General features: G+C 34.3%; 1 protein-coding gene and 1 pseudogene across 2 annotated transcripts; one reads left to right on the top strand and one right to left on the bottom strand.

Moving 5' to 3' along the window:
- The first annotated feature begins 370 nt into the window (after window positions 1–370).
- LOC147551887 (serine carboxypeptidase-like 42) lies at window positions 371–7,716 on the top strand. The gene is made up of 10 exons (XM_086670040.1): window positions 371–1,433; window positions 2,211–2,318; window positions 2,436–2,528; window positions 2,788–2,880; window positions 3,099–3,184; window positions 3,316–3,594; window positions 3,677–3,810; window positions 4,621–4,713; window positions 4,805–4,922; window positions 7,319–7,716. Exons 1-10 carry the CDS (start codon window positions 1,184–1,186, stop codon window positions 7,478–7,480), a joined length of 1,416 nt encoding a protein of 471 aa, XP_086526166.1. The 5' UTR covers window positions 371–1,183; the 3' UTR covers window positions 7,481–7,716.
- A 4,490-nt stretch (window positions 7,717–12,206) lies between these two features.
- On the bottom strand, window positions 12,207–14,221 carry LOC147551888 (peroxidase 43-like; annotated as a pseudogene). The gene is made up of 4 exons (XR_015238778.1): window positions 13,777–14,221; window positions 13,484–13,663; window positions 13,037–13,199; window positions 12,207–12,757 (listed from the first exon to the last, which is right to left on the bottom strand). The product of XR_015238778.1 is annotated as a peroxidase 43-like (transcript).
- Between the last annotated feature and the right edge of the window lie 2,004 nt (window positions 14,222–16,225).

A 16,225-nucleotide genomic window follows, 5' to 3' on the forward strand; every position in this document is an offset into this window, starting at 1 on the left:
CTAGTTAAGCGAACCGGGCGTTTATTCTAAAACCACTCAATGCCTATGAGCCTGGGACCACTGTCAAAGAGGTTGTAATCTGAAATTCCATAGGCCCTTCTTTGTTTCAATCCTTTCTCCTTCCATCCTACTCTAAAACAAAAAATATCTCAGGTTGATGTGTGTTGGCCAAAACCAATCCGAGCTCCGTCCTTGGCTAACGTTGATTCTGTGGTGAGCCAGAGCCACATCCAATCATAACGTTGTAAATCAGTCCCACATTAGTGATGAGACGCACTGTGGTTTTTTTTTTGGATAGTCAGCGTGCCTCGAACCCATTGACCTCTAGGGTGAAAGAATAAATCTCTTATATTTCCAACCAAGAGTTGTTGGTAAGAGTGTGATGCTCCTCTTAAGGCGTTAATCACCTTTCCCTATCGAGGTTTGTTAAAACCATGAAATGTCAAAGCGACCAGTATAGTTCAGACTACCATACATGAAACAAGGGTAGTTTGATAAAGTAATTTTAATTGTGAAGGATAGACAAGTTTCTCTTCATAAATTCAATTTCTAGAAACACCACACAAAATGGAAAAGAGAGAATAAATTCTTTAAAAGTAGGAAGAAATGACTTTCACTTATTTAAGTAAAAAGTGGACGAAAATTACTCAAAAACACTCTACAAGTATAATTCGGAACGGAGGTTCCATCGAAAGAGGCAATTTGAACATGATCTCTAACCTTGCCTTCTTTCACTCACCCCCAGAGCGTGCTAACATAGTCTCAATCATTATTATCTTCTTCTTTTGTGTGGTTTTTCTCACTCCACTTTTGAGTTTTGACCCAAAACAATTTCAGTTTTTGAAAGAGAGAGAGAGACCCTTCACTCACTCTCTTATCCACATTTGAAGTTGTTTCTCGTTTTGCTTTAGAGCCAAAAATGGAATCTGTTTTAAGAGTGACATAAGTGAGACTCCAAATTCCTTCAGTTAAAGTTTGAAAGGGCCTGCACATTACACGTGCTTCAATCTCTATCTGTCACCTTAATTTCTTCATAAACAATTCACAATTATCATGATGATTCTTTAACTTCATTCCCTTTTTCTTCATCTATATTAATCTTCTTTCTTTTACAATAGAAAGAAGATAACCATTTCTCTCTCTCTCACTCTCTTTTGTGTTGTTTTTTTGACAATTTTGTGAAATGGGTAGGTGGGGAGGTTTTATTCTTTTAGGGTTTTTAGTTGTGGTTGTGGCTGTGTTTAGCAGTAGAGTAAATGGGCATCCAATGGAAGATCTTGTAGTTAAGTTACCTGGTCAACCAAAAGTGGACTTCAGACAGTTTGCTGGTTATATTGATCTGAATAACAAGACTGGGAAGAGTTTGTTTTACTATTATGTTGAAGCAGAAGGAGATTCAAATCAGAAACCCCTCACACTCTGGTTGAATGGAGGTATCAATCTCTCTCTCTCTCTCTCTCTAGATTCCTTATGTCTTTTGAATTTTGAAGTGGGTTTTGTCAAGATTATTGTCTTATCTTTTTATTGGATTTGGAGATTTGTTTAATGTTTATGGGTATGAGAAGTGTTACCTTTCCCTAGGGTAAAGGGTAGTTTAAGAGATATATATATCTTATCAATTCTTTGAAAAAGCTGAAAAACAGTACTATTTTTTTCTTTTACTGGTTTGAACTTTCAAAAATATACTCAACACTCCCTCTTGAACCGTCTATTCTCACTTGTTCAGTCACGTAGAGAGAGAAATCTTTGTTTCTCTCACAGACGGTTCAAGTGGGAGTCCAAGGAGGCGGGTCATGTAGACTTGTTGATATTTTTGGTTGCTAGATCGTCCTTCTCTCATGTGGGACTATTCTCACACATGATATATGGGCTTTGATTGGATTTAACATTTTTAGGATAGTGAAAAGAATCAATATTCTTCTTTATACTTAGCCAGATTCTTAAATGGTTTACCTCTGTTTCTTTTGAACTATGGATGGTTATTTATATCTCATACTTTTTACCAAGAGGAAAGTTTCATTTGATTTTGAATCCGTTTAATTTATTTTGCTTGTGAATGTCCAATGATCTCTTCCACATCTTCGGTTGCGTTTGATCCGCCTGTTTGTTTATTTGTTTTTCCTCTGTAGGCATCAGTATCTAAGTCGTTTGGATATATAAAATTGTTAAGTTCGTAATTTCTACATTCGAATAACAATCTCTATATGCAGGCCCAGGATGTTCATCAATGGGGGGAGGTGCATTTACAGAATTGGGTCCATTCTTTCCTAGAGGAGATGGTAGAAGCCTTCGGAAAAATTCAAAATCATGGAACAAAGGTTCGTGTTAATTTAGTTGAATGATGACGGTTTATTGCTCTATGATATGAAAAGGTTGCAACTAATTTGAATTTCTTTGGTTTTTTCCTGTTCTTTTTTACCTTTTGTTGTTGGTAGCATCAAATCTCCTCTTTGTCGAATCACCAGCCGGAGTTGGTTGGTCTTATTCAAATTCATCCTCAGATTATATTACCGGGGATGCCACCACAGGTACAATGTTCATCTAAGTCATCATTTTTGTATATATTGATGTGAATTTATAGTGAATTAGTGGTGGTGTTATTGTTTATTGTACAAAGCCATTCTATCGGTCATCATGAAAATGTCTAAGAATGATATCCTAAAGACTTTAACAGATTAATTGTTAACTAGAAGATAGTTTTATCTTGAGGTTTGGGGTTTTGTATAGTTTAAAAATATTATATTACGTATCTATTGTCTTAGACTGAAGCATTTTTCCTATTGGCAGCGAGAGATATGTATTTATTTCTCTTGGGATGGTTCACGAAATTCCCAGAGTTAAAGACTCGAGACTTGTTTCTTACTGGAGAAAGTTATGCTGGTAAGGTTTTGAGTTTCTTTGCATTTATTTCAAACCTTATGTGAACAGAATCTAATCAAGAACAAACATAGGTATATGGATCCATTATATTTAGATGCTTGTTTCTAAATGAGGCGAAAGAGAAAATGGGTTTCCTGAAAACTTGCATCTAGTACATGCCGATCTCATTTTTGTTTATTCATTCATTGAAATAGATGCTTAAATGGAGATTGTTACAGGGCATTATATACCACAGTTGGCTGATCTTCTACTGAACCACAATAAGAAATCAGATGGGTTCAAGTTCAAAATCAAAGGAGTAGCTGTAAGTATTACTTTCCAATCGCTAAACCCTTTAGTTTCAACTCCATTCCTTACAAGAAAATAGTTCATATTTAAAACTTCTCCTGTTAAACGCTCAAATCCACTAATGGTCATTCTTAATGTTCTAACTAGATCGGTAATCCACTCCTCAATCTCGATAAGGATATCCCGTCGACATATGAATTCTTTTGGTCTCACGGAATGATTTCTGATGAAATCGGCCTTACTATCATGAACGAGTGCAATTTTGATGACTATACGTTTGGCAGTCCACATAATGAGAGTAAATCATGCAATGAAGCTATTTCTAAGGCAAATGATATTGTTGGTAATTATATAAACAATTACGACGTGATACTTGATGTTTGTTACCCAGCTATCGTTGAACAAGAGCTACGGATGCGAAAAATGGTATTTCTTTTATCTATTTGAATTCTTTAATGCAGGCTTGAAATTGATAATTTCTTTTTCTAATCAAATTTTGGAACGTCAGGCTACTAAGATCAGTGTTGGAGTTGATGTGTGCATGAGCTACGAAAGACGTTTCTACTTTAACCTTCCGGAAGTTCAACAGGCTCTTCATGCAAATCGTACTAATTTAAATTACGACTGGTCAATGTGCAGTAGGTAAGTAGACTTTTTTAACAAAAAATGATTATTATCCTTTTCTTCCATTTATTAATCGAGTTATCAGAAAGCTAAAAAAATGCTTCCTTAGCATTTGCGATCACCAAATATCACTCTTTACCTTGCACTATCTCGGTTTACGTATGCAGTCTATCATAGTCGTGTTTTCTATTATTGGTGTATTTGTATGTTTCGGTCTTTATACCAAACTTAGGTTGCCCTCATTATGCATGAAGAAGAAGTGTTAGAAAAACTCGGTTATGTTCTGAAACTTTAGCTTGAGTTCTTAGTGTGCTTAAATTCCAAGAACTCTTTACATGGTTTGCGAATTTGAACAACTTCTGCAAAATTAATATAATTTTAGAGCTAACTGGAAAGCATCTTGTATTATATTTTGTCCCCAGTTTCGGGTTGTTTTCTAGTATCAAAAATGTCGTTTCTGAATTAGAAATTGATTAGAAAGTCCAACTTTATGTGTTTCGACCTCGACAATACTTGTTAAAAGGGCTCTTAGTAGTAGTGTATATTGCAAGTAATACACAAACAACACAAATAGTACGACACTATTTTTGCTTTTTAATTGCATCTGTTGCATTCTAGTTGCTTCCATTTGCATATTTAATTGATCAAAATGGGGCTAAATACACTAGTACTTTCTATTTGAGAGCACAAAAATTTCAAGGATGGACGTGATCTGTACCTGTCGTGTAATTTTTGTAATCTAGAGGTTTAATTCTGATTACAAACGGTAGTAGCTCTTGGAATCTTCAAACAGTAGTTATTGAACGAAAGTTTTGTTTATTTGTACAGTATACTTAACTACAATGATAATGACGGAAACATCAATATCCTTCCGATACTTAAAAGGATAATCCAAAATGACATTCCCGTCTGGATTTTCAGGTAAATTGTTCTTCAGATTTGTTAAAAATAATACTTTTATCTTTCATCTTTTCATATTTATCAATACTTGAAATTTTGTGTCTAACTCTAGTGGAGACCAAGATTCCGTTGTACCATTATTAGGTTCACGTACACTTGTCCGTGAACTGGCTCAAGATATGAACTTCAAAATCACCCTTCCTTACAGTGCTTGGTATCACAAAGCGCAGGTACTCTTCTATCTTTACTTCTTGTTTTTTTATCTTTTATATGCACTTGAACTTGCAATTTGAACAAGATTTAATCGTTTTAACATACAAATTGATATGGTACTAGTATCCGACATTGGACTAGGTGCTTGACACGAGATGCTGAAACCAAGGAATGAAACTTCGGTTTCGGTGGAAATTTCGGTCGGCCCAAAAGTGGAAATTTTTCGTGGAAACGTTTCGGTTAATGTGGAAGTTTTACAAATCCATGGAAATGATAATTGGAGGGATAAGTAACGAAATTTGTTAATTTGAGGGATGAGATTGTTATGGAGACATAATCTAAGGGGCTAAAATAGATTTGTGACGAAATATGTTAATTGGAGGGTTAATCTGCACTAAAATAGTTAGGTTTGGGGGCTAAATTGAATTACTTCTGAAAAATAACACTCACAAAATAACAGATTTTAGTTTGAGGGCTTAACTAAAAATATGGTCTTCTCTTTTTTTTTTTTTTTTTTTGAATAAACCTTTCATTCATCAAATAACAATGTCCACAATTAGTAACATTAAGGATTACATAATAATAGAACTTGAAAGGGGCAAAAACACATGTTGCCGATATTTTGGACTTATGTTGAATGCGCTAAGTCAAAACGCATCAGTGGTGCTTGCTCTTCTGGTGAATTGAATGGTAATTGAAGGCCTAGATTCTCTTAACGCTTGGTTTCATTCCGTTATCTCCGAGGGATGTTGTATATGCCGTCCGAGGAAGAAAATACCAAATCTTTGGAATCAGACTTCAAAATATCTCTTGAATTCCTTGATCCTATTTTAAATCTAACCCCAAACTCCACAGAATTTTGGAGTTCAATAGAAAAGAAAAGAGATTCTAAGAATTACAAGATAACAACAATAAAGTAACAAAACTCTAAAGGTTACGAATCAAGGACCCTAAAGGTCACGAATTAAGGATCATATAAGATCAACAATAATAAAATTATACTAACTAAGTAGTAATATGACGATACTAGAATGAATGCCATCCAACACAGAGATTATGATGTCGATTCTCTTCTAGTGATTTTATACTTGAAACACAGATCTTCGTTATTTTTTATACACAATATGTGCCTCTTTTGATAGATCTATTTTCTCTCTCTAGGAGTACAATCTCAATTCTCAATTAGAGAGATTTACCACAATCTTCTAAAGTTCATCTTCATCTTCGTTCAACACTGATGCAAAAATCGATTCTCTTTTAATGGATCTAACTTTTGATGGAGAGTTGTCGATTTGGAACTTATTTCTGTCGAATCATGAAGTTTAAAGTGAATATTAACTGAGAAGATGTATAGAAATGGAAGACCATGGATAGATTTTGGAGTCGGTTTGAGGAATTGTAGGGAGAAAATCAAAGATTCAAACAAAAAACCGCCAATAACTGCTCCGGTAGGAATTAGGAGGTTGCGCCACCAACCCCTAAAATCCCTCCGCTGCATGAAGAAGAAATAATTTATAATATGGTCTTCTCTTGAAATAAAGAGAATTTCTATAGGCAAGTTGTATTGGCGGCCCAGTTATTCTGGGTCTCATTCTAAAAAAAATCTTGAGGGGCTCCAATAATACTTTACACAGGTGTCTTTAGAATTATCCACAAATATACCCTAAAACAAACCCTAGTACCAAATTTCCAAACCAGTGCCGTCGAAGATCAGACGACTCCTCATCTCTCTCCAGCCTTTCCTTCAAACTGAAACTCTAAAACTTTGATAATCTTCTCTATTACAAGAAATATGTGAAGAAGTGAAGAGATTTTCTGTAGAAGTATGAAGAGATGGTGAAGAAATACTGAGTAATAAACCAAAAAATGAAGAAGAGAGAGATGAGGTATGATCTGATTTTCAATCCTAACAAGTTTGAACTTTAATAGGTATGATATATTGACCTGATCTTTCGAACATTAGCATTGATTTCGAGATTTCGTGTCCGAAATCTGACACGAAACTTCTGTAAGTGAAGTTTCGTTGCGGTAACTTGAAAAACCGAAATATTTCGGTCATTTAGAATTTCGATTTTTCATTCCTTGGCTGAAACCACCCCGAAAAGGGGTTTTGGTCAAACACATCCACATCTTCTTGTCTTAGTTTTCAAGTCCTTTAACAAGCTCTCCTTTTAAAACAACTTGACATCATACACGAACACGAGTGATAATAATGCCTTGAATTATATACATATCCGCTCACATTGTACCCACTGAAGTGATTGCGAGTATTAGAGTAGCCAAAACTCGGTATGAATTTTGTTGTCCAACGGGTCAACAATTCTTGAGAGGAGCATTCATCTTATATAGCATATATGTGGTTGTTTTCTTAATTTGATCGCTTGGTATATCTTTTCTGTCTAAAATAATTTAGGTTGGAGGTTGGGTGACCGAGTATGGAAATTTATTGACCTTCGCAACTGTAAGAGGTGCTGCTCATATGGTTCCATATGCACAACCTTCAAGAGCTTTACATCTTTTCAGATCATTTGTCTCCGGTAGAAGATTGCCGATTACCAATTCAGCGGAGGATTAAACAACTTCATTGAACTCTCTTAGCTTCATAATAATGGTGGTTTTAGCTGTTAACAGTTCAACCGTTTATTTTTCTTGGTTCTTTCTTTTGCATGGGAATAAAGTAACAATTTGAATTTTGTTCACTTTTCCTTTTCGAAAATGATAAGGAAAATCAAAATATTGGATTGCAATTATGATCATAGATTTGTAAAGGTGCACTCACAAGTACAAATTTATAGTGAACATCTTAAGATATTTTCTCTCTTCATAAACTCTTCAATGCGGTAACCTCGAGCTTCCCTGAGAGTATCTACTCCTAACCATCTTCTGACGAGCAACTATCAATTTTTGCCAACAACCCTTGGCTGGAGTGGTAAGAGGTTTAATCTTCTACCTTCTAGGTAGAGGCACGCTGACAATACAAAAAAAAACAATTTTTGGCTTTCTCTTGCACCCAAAACCACTTAGTACATGACTCTCTATCTCGATCAAGTATAACAAAATCTCTCTATAAGAACTGCAAAGTCTCTAGGTCGAACAACCAAAACCAACTCTATTTCTTCTAGGTTTCCAAACCGAAATTGACATATAACTATGAAAAATTAGAAAATTTCGGTTTCTTAGTTGATGATATATAGGGGTTTTGTACACATGTTAAGATGAAAGGTTAAAGCTATTTAAATGCATTTATCTTACTTGAATGAATATTATGTGGATACTTGTATATTTTCTTCAATCTTCCTATGTCTTTCATATGAGAATATTTTGTCGATCGTTTGAAGGGGTTACTTTCGTATTGATGGATGAATTGAACATTATGTTATTCTATGGGGAAAACAGAAAAAAATGTTCATAACAAGAAAGAATATGTATTTAGGGTCAGAAGTTCGATAGTCAGATTTAATGTTGCAGACACCAACTACGTGGCGAAATGACTAGCAAATAAAAGAGAGACAACTGAGATCGTGAAGCCTCTGGACGTCGAAGTGGTGCCAATGGAAGTGGATCTCTTAAAAAAAATCAGAAACCAAGTAGAACTCCCATGACTCAAGTACTATATAAGCCCCAACATGTTAATTTAGTTCCTTCACCATCATTATGCATTTATGCTATAACTAATTTTTCTGCGCAATAAACGCCAACAATGGATATATGGGTAAACACATGAACCTCTAAGGCTCTAACATTGGTGATGGATTTTTTTAAGAATATTTGTTTCATTTATGAAAATTCATTCCCCTTAAATACTGTATTATTTTCAAGATTTCTAACTTAAACATTAGGAAAAAGATAATGTCACACCTCCTCGTAAATATATTGTTTATTTGTTTCTACGATACGTAAGAAAAACTCACAATATTGGTTCGGATTATACTTAATTTTATTATGAATTCTTCTTAATTTGAAAAAGACCCTCCAACCACATCATATTGTTCTCCATTACTCGAGGTCTTTAAAAGTTGGAAAGATAATAAACGAGAACTTTTCGAGAAAAAAATATAATACCATATATATATAAGCTTGCTTAAAACATCTTACTATATAACTAAGTGGATTTAAAATTGATACTTAAATAAAAAGTACCCCCAAACTAATCGAATGATAGGTTAACTCTACATGCATAATCTATCCCAAGCTAGGTCTCATGTGCTGGTGTTGAGACCTACTTATGAAGCATATTTATGACATATCATAGAGGTCGATGGAGGACCACTAGGTTTCTCCTTTTCAAGGCGGCGACTATTAAGTTTGTCAGCTATGATGCAACAACATTCTTTTATAAGTACACGATGTCTATTCGGGATACATAAAGACCCACTATTGTAGTCATCCAATTCGCATATGACACGACAGACACGTGGATTAGTGCACAACCCAATGTAGTAACACTCTCCATCTTCATCTTGCACTCCTGCATTATCAACTTCTTATTTAGATCATTCAACACAAAAAAAAAACTATTTATGTAGATAAACTACCCATATACAAATTTTAACAAAAAAAACTAATGAAAGAGAAAGAGCAAAAAAAATTACTATTATCTTTCAAGCTTGCCACACAAGTTAAAATGAAGCAAAAGAGAATCAAAACAAGTAGATTTGTTGAGTGGGTAGCTGCCATCTCCCTGTCTCTCTCTCTCTCTCTCTCTCTCTTTAAACTGTAAATGATGAAGATATAAAAATGTGATGAATCGACTTAACCTTGTGTATTTATAATGATTCTCCCGCTTAATGGTCAGATTATTTTTAGCTGATATTTCGTATAAAAAATTCCTAGTATTCGGTAAAAAAAAAAAATTTACAACATTTAAGAGTATAATTTCCCTAAACCAAAAATCGAATTTAATTAACTTCTGATTAAGAAAGAATTACAGGATATATCCTTGCGCCCCTCTTTTCAAGAAATTATATTCATCCCTCCATTTGGTCCCTCCCCCAACCCTCCACCTAATGTGGCAACACATCACTTGACCGTGGAGCAAATGGAAATAGAATTGTGAGAGCATATGCTCCAGTGAGAGTGAGACGTCCCCACATCAAGTGGAGAGTTGGAGGAGGGACCAAATAGAGGGATAAATAAAATTTTCGCTTTATTTCTCAATTTGTAGAGTTTACCACTGTGCTGCTCTGGGATAAAGATTAGAAACTTGAGATATTAAAAGATTAGTTTTGTATTTATTTTTGCCCCGAATTTGTAACCAATTAGTTTTTTTGACCCTCAATTGCATCTTGCAGTTTGTTTTGGCCCCATATGTCTTCCGATTTTTGTTTTGTACTCCGATTCTTTTTTCAGTTACTTTTGTTTCGGGTTTTTGGTTTGGCACATCCAATTCGCTTCACCTATCAACGTTGTCTTGATGGTATATTTGTAAGAAAAAGAAATTGGTTTGACTCTATTTGCCCTTAAATTTGTGAGTTTTCACGAAAAAATCCTACTAAACGAAGTAGGATAAAGTCATGCTCTGTTTTCCTTATCGTATTACTTTCAAGATTTCAAACCATCGTTGGATTTCTATCCAATGGCCTGGATGAGGCTCCATGGCGATTGATGGATATGATTGAGGAAACACGCGTGTTACTCTTCCAAGCGCATGCAGAGATAATTTATTGCCCTAGAGAACAAAACCAGCTGACACATCTCTTGGCAACTCCACCACTTTAATTGGTTTAGTTTGTAGTCCTGCACTTATGTTAATTTCTTCTTTGGTCCTTTACTTTTTGTAATCAGACCTTTGATATTAATGGATTTATGTGCTTTCAAAAAAAAAAACCAAAAAAAAAAAAAAAGATTTCAAACTTAAAAAATAGGAAGAAAATGTCTCAACTCCCTCTAAATACCTTTCAACAGCAAAAAAAAACTTCCTATAGAAATACTATTTATATGTTTCTATAATACCTAATAAAAACTCACAATATTGATTTGATTTATATTCAACTTTTCTTACTATTTCTTCTTAATTTGGAAAAGACCCTCCAACCATATCATATTGTTCACCATCACTCAAGGTGCTTTGAAAGTTAAAAAGATAATTAACTTCTCAAGAAAAAACTTATAATAGTACCATTATATATATAAGCCGGCTTAAAATATTCCTCCGTAGATAAGTGGATCCAAAATTGCTACTTACACGAAAAAAATACTCGGAAGCTAATCAACTGATAAGTTAATTCTACATGCATAATCTATCCCAAGCTAGGTCTTACGTGTCGTGACCTTCTTATGACGCGTACTTATCATAGAGGTAGAACTCGATGGAGGATCGCTAGCTTTATCCTTATGAACGCGATTATCATATTTGTCAGCTATGATGCAACAACATTCTTTTATAGGTCCAAGTTCATAATGTATACTGGGGATACATAAAGACCCACTTGTGTAGTCGTTCCTTTCGCACATAACCCGACACGATACGTTATTAATGCACTTCCCAATGTAGCAACATTCTCCATCTTCATCTTTCACTCCTACATTAACAATTATTTATTTAGATTTTCTTTTTTGTTGCAAGAACTATTTATTATTTAGATTAACTACCCATATATAAATTTTAACAAAAAAAACAAAGACAAAGAGAGAGCAAAAAATTACCAATATTTTTCAAGCTTGCCATTGAAGTAAGAACAAGACATTGGAGAATCAAAACAAGTAGAGTTGTTGAGTGGGTAGCTGCCATCTCTCCCTCTCTCTCTCTCTCTGTCTCTAAAACTCTAAAACTCTAATATTCTATTAGTCTTAAGCTTGTGTACTTATAATGATTTTCGTTTTGGAAATTTCGAGTATAATTTCTAAATTTGTACTAATATTTATTTAGGAGTACAATTTCGTTCCATAACTAAAAATCGAATTTGATTCAACTTCTAATTTAAGAAAAAAATTAGATTATTTATACTAGATTGTTGCTGAATTATATGGTTGATAACTATGCTTATATTCAGGCATTTTAGGTTATAAAGATCGGGACCTAAGTAAGATATCAAAAGATTAGGGTTAATTTGTTTTTGACCCTCAATTTGTAAACAATTGGTTTTTTAACCCTCAATTGTATCTGGCCATTCATTTTGACCCTTGTACGTCTTTTTGCCCTTACGTTTTGGTCTCCAATTTTTGTTTCACTTACCATTATTGTCCTTAGAGAGCTAAGTCGCGCAGGTATGCTCTGGTTTGTTGAAAAGTCTCCACAAATCCACCTACAAGCCAAGCGGCGCCCTCACGAACGATGTGGTTCTACCACGAACGATCCGATCTACTCAAATAGATATGAATTATATTAATTATTTTCCAACAGACATGATGATATGAGAACAATTAATTAAGGCTATACAACAAAGCCCATAATGAGGAGTATTCATTTCATTTATATAAATTAATTAAAAGCCCTACAGATTCTTCTTATTTCACCTTGAGAACCAGTCTTAACACCAATCGACCCCATTTGACCCCATTTTTATCATAGAGTTAGTAAAATCAGACTCGAAAAAGGGTCCAAAAATCGGACTCAAGAACCCAAAGTAAGAATCAACTACTCTTCTTGTTTCTTCATCCTCATATAGCTTTGCATCTGATTGCAGTGTTGCAAATCCGTTCCTAATGTTACTTAAGATATTGTTGTCGAACGTCGATGGACTTCCATGGTCGAGTGGTAATCGAACATTAACGTCTCCGTTTTCGGGGCACTTACTTTTTAGCTCAGAGAGGAATTGTGGATTAATTGATGGGTCTGAGGCACCGGAAGCGGAGAATTTGTAAAGTCTATCTGTCATGAAAAAACAAGCTGTTGTTCCAATGGTATGTGCAGCTGCAAGAATTCAAAATACTCAGTTAGGCATGTCATATTCATATATGTATACTCTCTACGTTGTAAGTAGAGAACACTCCATCTATATTCCTATTAGGCCATTACTCTGGAGTCTTACTCAGAGTAAACTAAGGAACTGATGTGACATCTTTCTAACCATCACATATTTTCATCAACTATTTTGAAAATGTTGGTCTTACAGATTTCACAGTAGTTATAAGAAATTTTAAGTACAACCTAAACTAAAAGAGATATGAAGTACTTTGAAATTGTATTTACCACTAAGAACAACAAGATCCTTTTCTGAAAGTCCCTTTTGCAAGAACAAAGCTTTCAATTGGTCAACTGAGTTACCAACATCCGGCATGTCGTCCGCCAATGAAACGTCTGAAATTCGACCGTCTCTTCGGCCGGTAAGAACCTGATAAGATGGTCCATTGCTCTATATATAGAGAGAAAAATTCATGGTCAGAGAGTCATGATTCATGGACAAACCCAACATGCAAATAAATATATAGAAAATTGATTAAGTTAATAGAATATAATTAACACCACTGGTACTACGCCTGGCTAAAATCCAGGTCGGGATATGTGGTCGGGCAGATTTAGCATTTTGACAGGGCACAGTGACATTTTCATGTAATTGAAACGTGTATGTCCACGGTCAAAACTAGAGTTCCAATCTAACTATATCTCGAAAAACAAAATCAAGATGTAATTAATTACCATTGAGACAGAGTCTCGAGCAGCCATGGCAACAATATCAGCACAAGAAACAACACCAGGACAAACTCTTTCTAATTGAGATTTTGCTCTCTCAATCACATCAAACCCACCCAAACCTTGATGTCCAAATGCATGTTTCTCTGCTTTTTTCCCTTCAATTAGTATTGACCCATCACATCCCTAAAACATCACGAAATATTAATAAGGTTAGGGAGAGAGGTCAAGGGTCCTTCGAGTCACGCTGAACAATTCAAAAAAAAAAAAAAACAAGATCTAGAGAGAAAGAGAAGGACCTCAACAAAGCAATCATGGAAGTGAAGTCTGAGCAATTTGGCAGCCATGTTGTTGTCAACAAGTACAGCTTCTCTAACAACAGACTTAACAATTTCTTCAGCTTTTGGACATGTTAAGGAGTAGAAATTGACCCTTAGTAGTTCTTGTCCATTTAAATACCCCAAGAAACAAGAAATTAAACTCATGATGAGAACATATAAGTAGATCATGGTGGCCATTTTGAAAGAAAGAAAGAAAGAAATTGATGAGTTCTTAATGAGATATGGAGAAAAGGGTAGGTTGAAATTAATCAAAGAAATGAAGTTGAAGATGAAGTTAAGAGAGTAAAGTTAGTGAGAGAAGAAGAAGAGAATGAAGAAATTAAGGAAGAGATGAAGAAGGAATTGAGTAATAAATGTAGGTTGAGAGGATACTATGACAGTCTTAAATATTATGGTTGTTAATGGGTTGGATGAAGTGTGACACACTCTCCATCTTTAATAATTCTCCTTCTTGCAATTTCTCTAATTGTTCCTTTTTTTCATTTTCAGTTGTTGCTTGTATTTTATCTTCAATCTCTAAATGGCATTCATTAATTAATTTATTCAAGCTCTTGACATAAATTAAATATTGAAAAGTACTTTCATTTTTAACTTAGAAATGATACTCTTACTAATTCTAGGTATTGTTAAGTTTGTGGCCATCCAACTCAAAACCAATTGGCAATGAGTGGAGAGGACCTATTCTTTATATTCTTGGTTGCTAGTTACCCATTCTTCCATGTGGGACTATTCTCACACGCCCCTTCACGTGTGGCTTTCTTTGAGCCATCCAATTCACGTGGGCCTAGCTCTGATACCATGTTAAGTTTGTGGCCATCCAACTCAAAACTAATTGGCAATGAGTGGAGAGGACCTATACTTTATATTCTTGGTTGCTAGTTACCCGTTCTCCCATGTGGGACTATTCTCAGGTATCTCCTATCTTGGGGAGATACCTAGAATTTATTTTTTTGTAGATTATTTATTTTATGATTGTAATTCGTTTACCAAGCACGACCTTAGTATTTTGCTTCAAATAGTAAGTTGAGGAGAATAAATTCAATTACGAATCAGTGTTGAGGGTAAGGTCAAAAAGCCCTGGAACAAAAACACAATGTCCAGATGAACAATCCAGTTCGTTCTTTCCCAGATCGGTGTATATTTTGGTAATGGCTTTACGAAGACGAAAAAACATGACAATTAGGTTTAGAACGAATCAAAACCTATTCTAAGTATCAAATTAAGATTCCATTTTTTGACTTCACACACTTGAGTGGAAATTGAACCCTTATATCTTTATCCTTTTACTAAGATGTCAAATTTTTTATTGAGATTTGAGTGTCATATTAAATAATGTAATTTCTTAAAATAGAAATACATAGAATTACTTATTTATATCTATCTATGCAAGTATAGAAAGTGGGTTGGCAATCTATTTCATTACCTAGCTTGCAAAAAATAGTTTTAATATAAAACTATTTGTTTTATTTGTATTCACAGTTTTAGTATTAGACATACAACTTTTTTTTTTTGGAATTATTAGACATACAACTTGCAACAAAAAAAAAAAAAAAAGCAATAGACATACAAGTGGTGGAGGTTTGAGTTAAATGCAGTATTGTCTGTCATTAGAAAATTTATTACTAATGGGGTTTGCATCTCTTTGGAAATCACAAAAATACATTAATCTCAATCAGACATCTCTCTCTCCCATCAATATATTCCTCCTATATCCTATCATTTTGAGATCATCATTATTCATCATTCACCAAGGCATGTGTAGCCTAGTTTGACATTTTATAATGCGGATACGTCACAAGGATTGAATAAGCACGTAAACTACTCTAGAAACGGCACCAAAAATAAAATATCGAGACCGAATGGGCACATATGCCGCAGTAATTGACACTGAGACAAAAACTATATAAAGACTTTTAAAAATGATCTTGTTAAAGAACTTTAACATTCATCTAGAGTGTCTTTATTTTAACTACAGATTCTAACTACACGAGATAGATCTTAAGGATAAACTACTTCTATCAAAGTTGACGCCCAATATCCCAGAGACTTGAGACGGGGGATGCAAATCTGTGGACCAAAAACTTAAGTTTGTCTTTGTAATTGTATATTATATAAAACATATTTGTAGTAATAATAATAATAATAATAATAATAATAATAATGTATATTATCTTGTGTTTTTCTTCTAATTAAGTGTTCAAGTTTCAAATCTCGAACGACAGTAACTTCTGTTGTCTTCTACAAATCCACACCCGTGCTTTATCAGTTAGTATTAATTAATTTGTTATTAAGAAAAAACAGTATTTGCAACCCCAAGTCAGTAATAATATAAGTGTTTCAATTTAAGAATGGTATAACTTGGGTTTTTATTACTTCTTCTCTCCAAAAAGATAATCCACACTAATCG

Source organism: Eschscholzia californica, unplaced genomic scaffold (genome assembly GCF_041429995.1).
Source record: "Eschscholzia californica isolate CP2 unplaced genomic scaffold, dmEscCali1.0.p SCAF_3, whole genome shotgun sequence".
Taxonomy (NCBI): Eukaryota; Viridiplantae; Streptophyta; class Magnoliopsida; order Ranunculales; family Papaveraceae; genus Eschscholzia; species Eschscholzia californica.

What these genes read in the sequence shown, in the direction of transcription:
- LOC147551887 (XM_086670040.1), top strand. Translation starts at nt 1,184, where the DNA reads ATGGGTAGGTGGGGAGGTTTTATTCTTTTAGGGTTTTTAGTTGTGGTT. An exon ending in CACACTCTGGTTGAATGGAG is followed by an intron (nt 1,434 to 2,210) that starts GTATCAATCTCT and finishes CTCTATATGCAG; the next exon opens with GCCCAGGATGTTCATCAATG. An exon ending in TACTGGAGAAAGTTATGCTG is followed by an intron (nt 2,881 to 3,098) that starts GTAAGGTTTTGA and finishes AGATTGTTACAG; the next exon opens with GGCATTATATACCACAGTTG.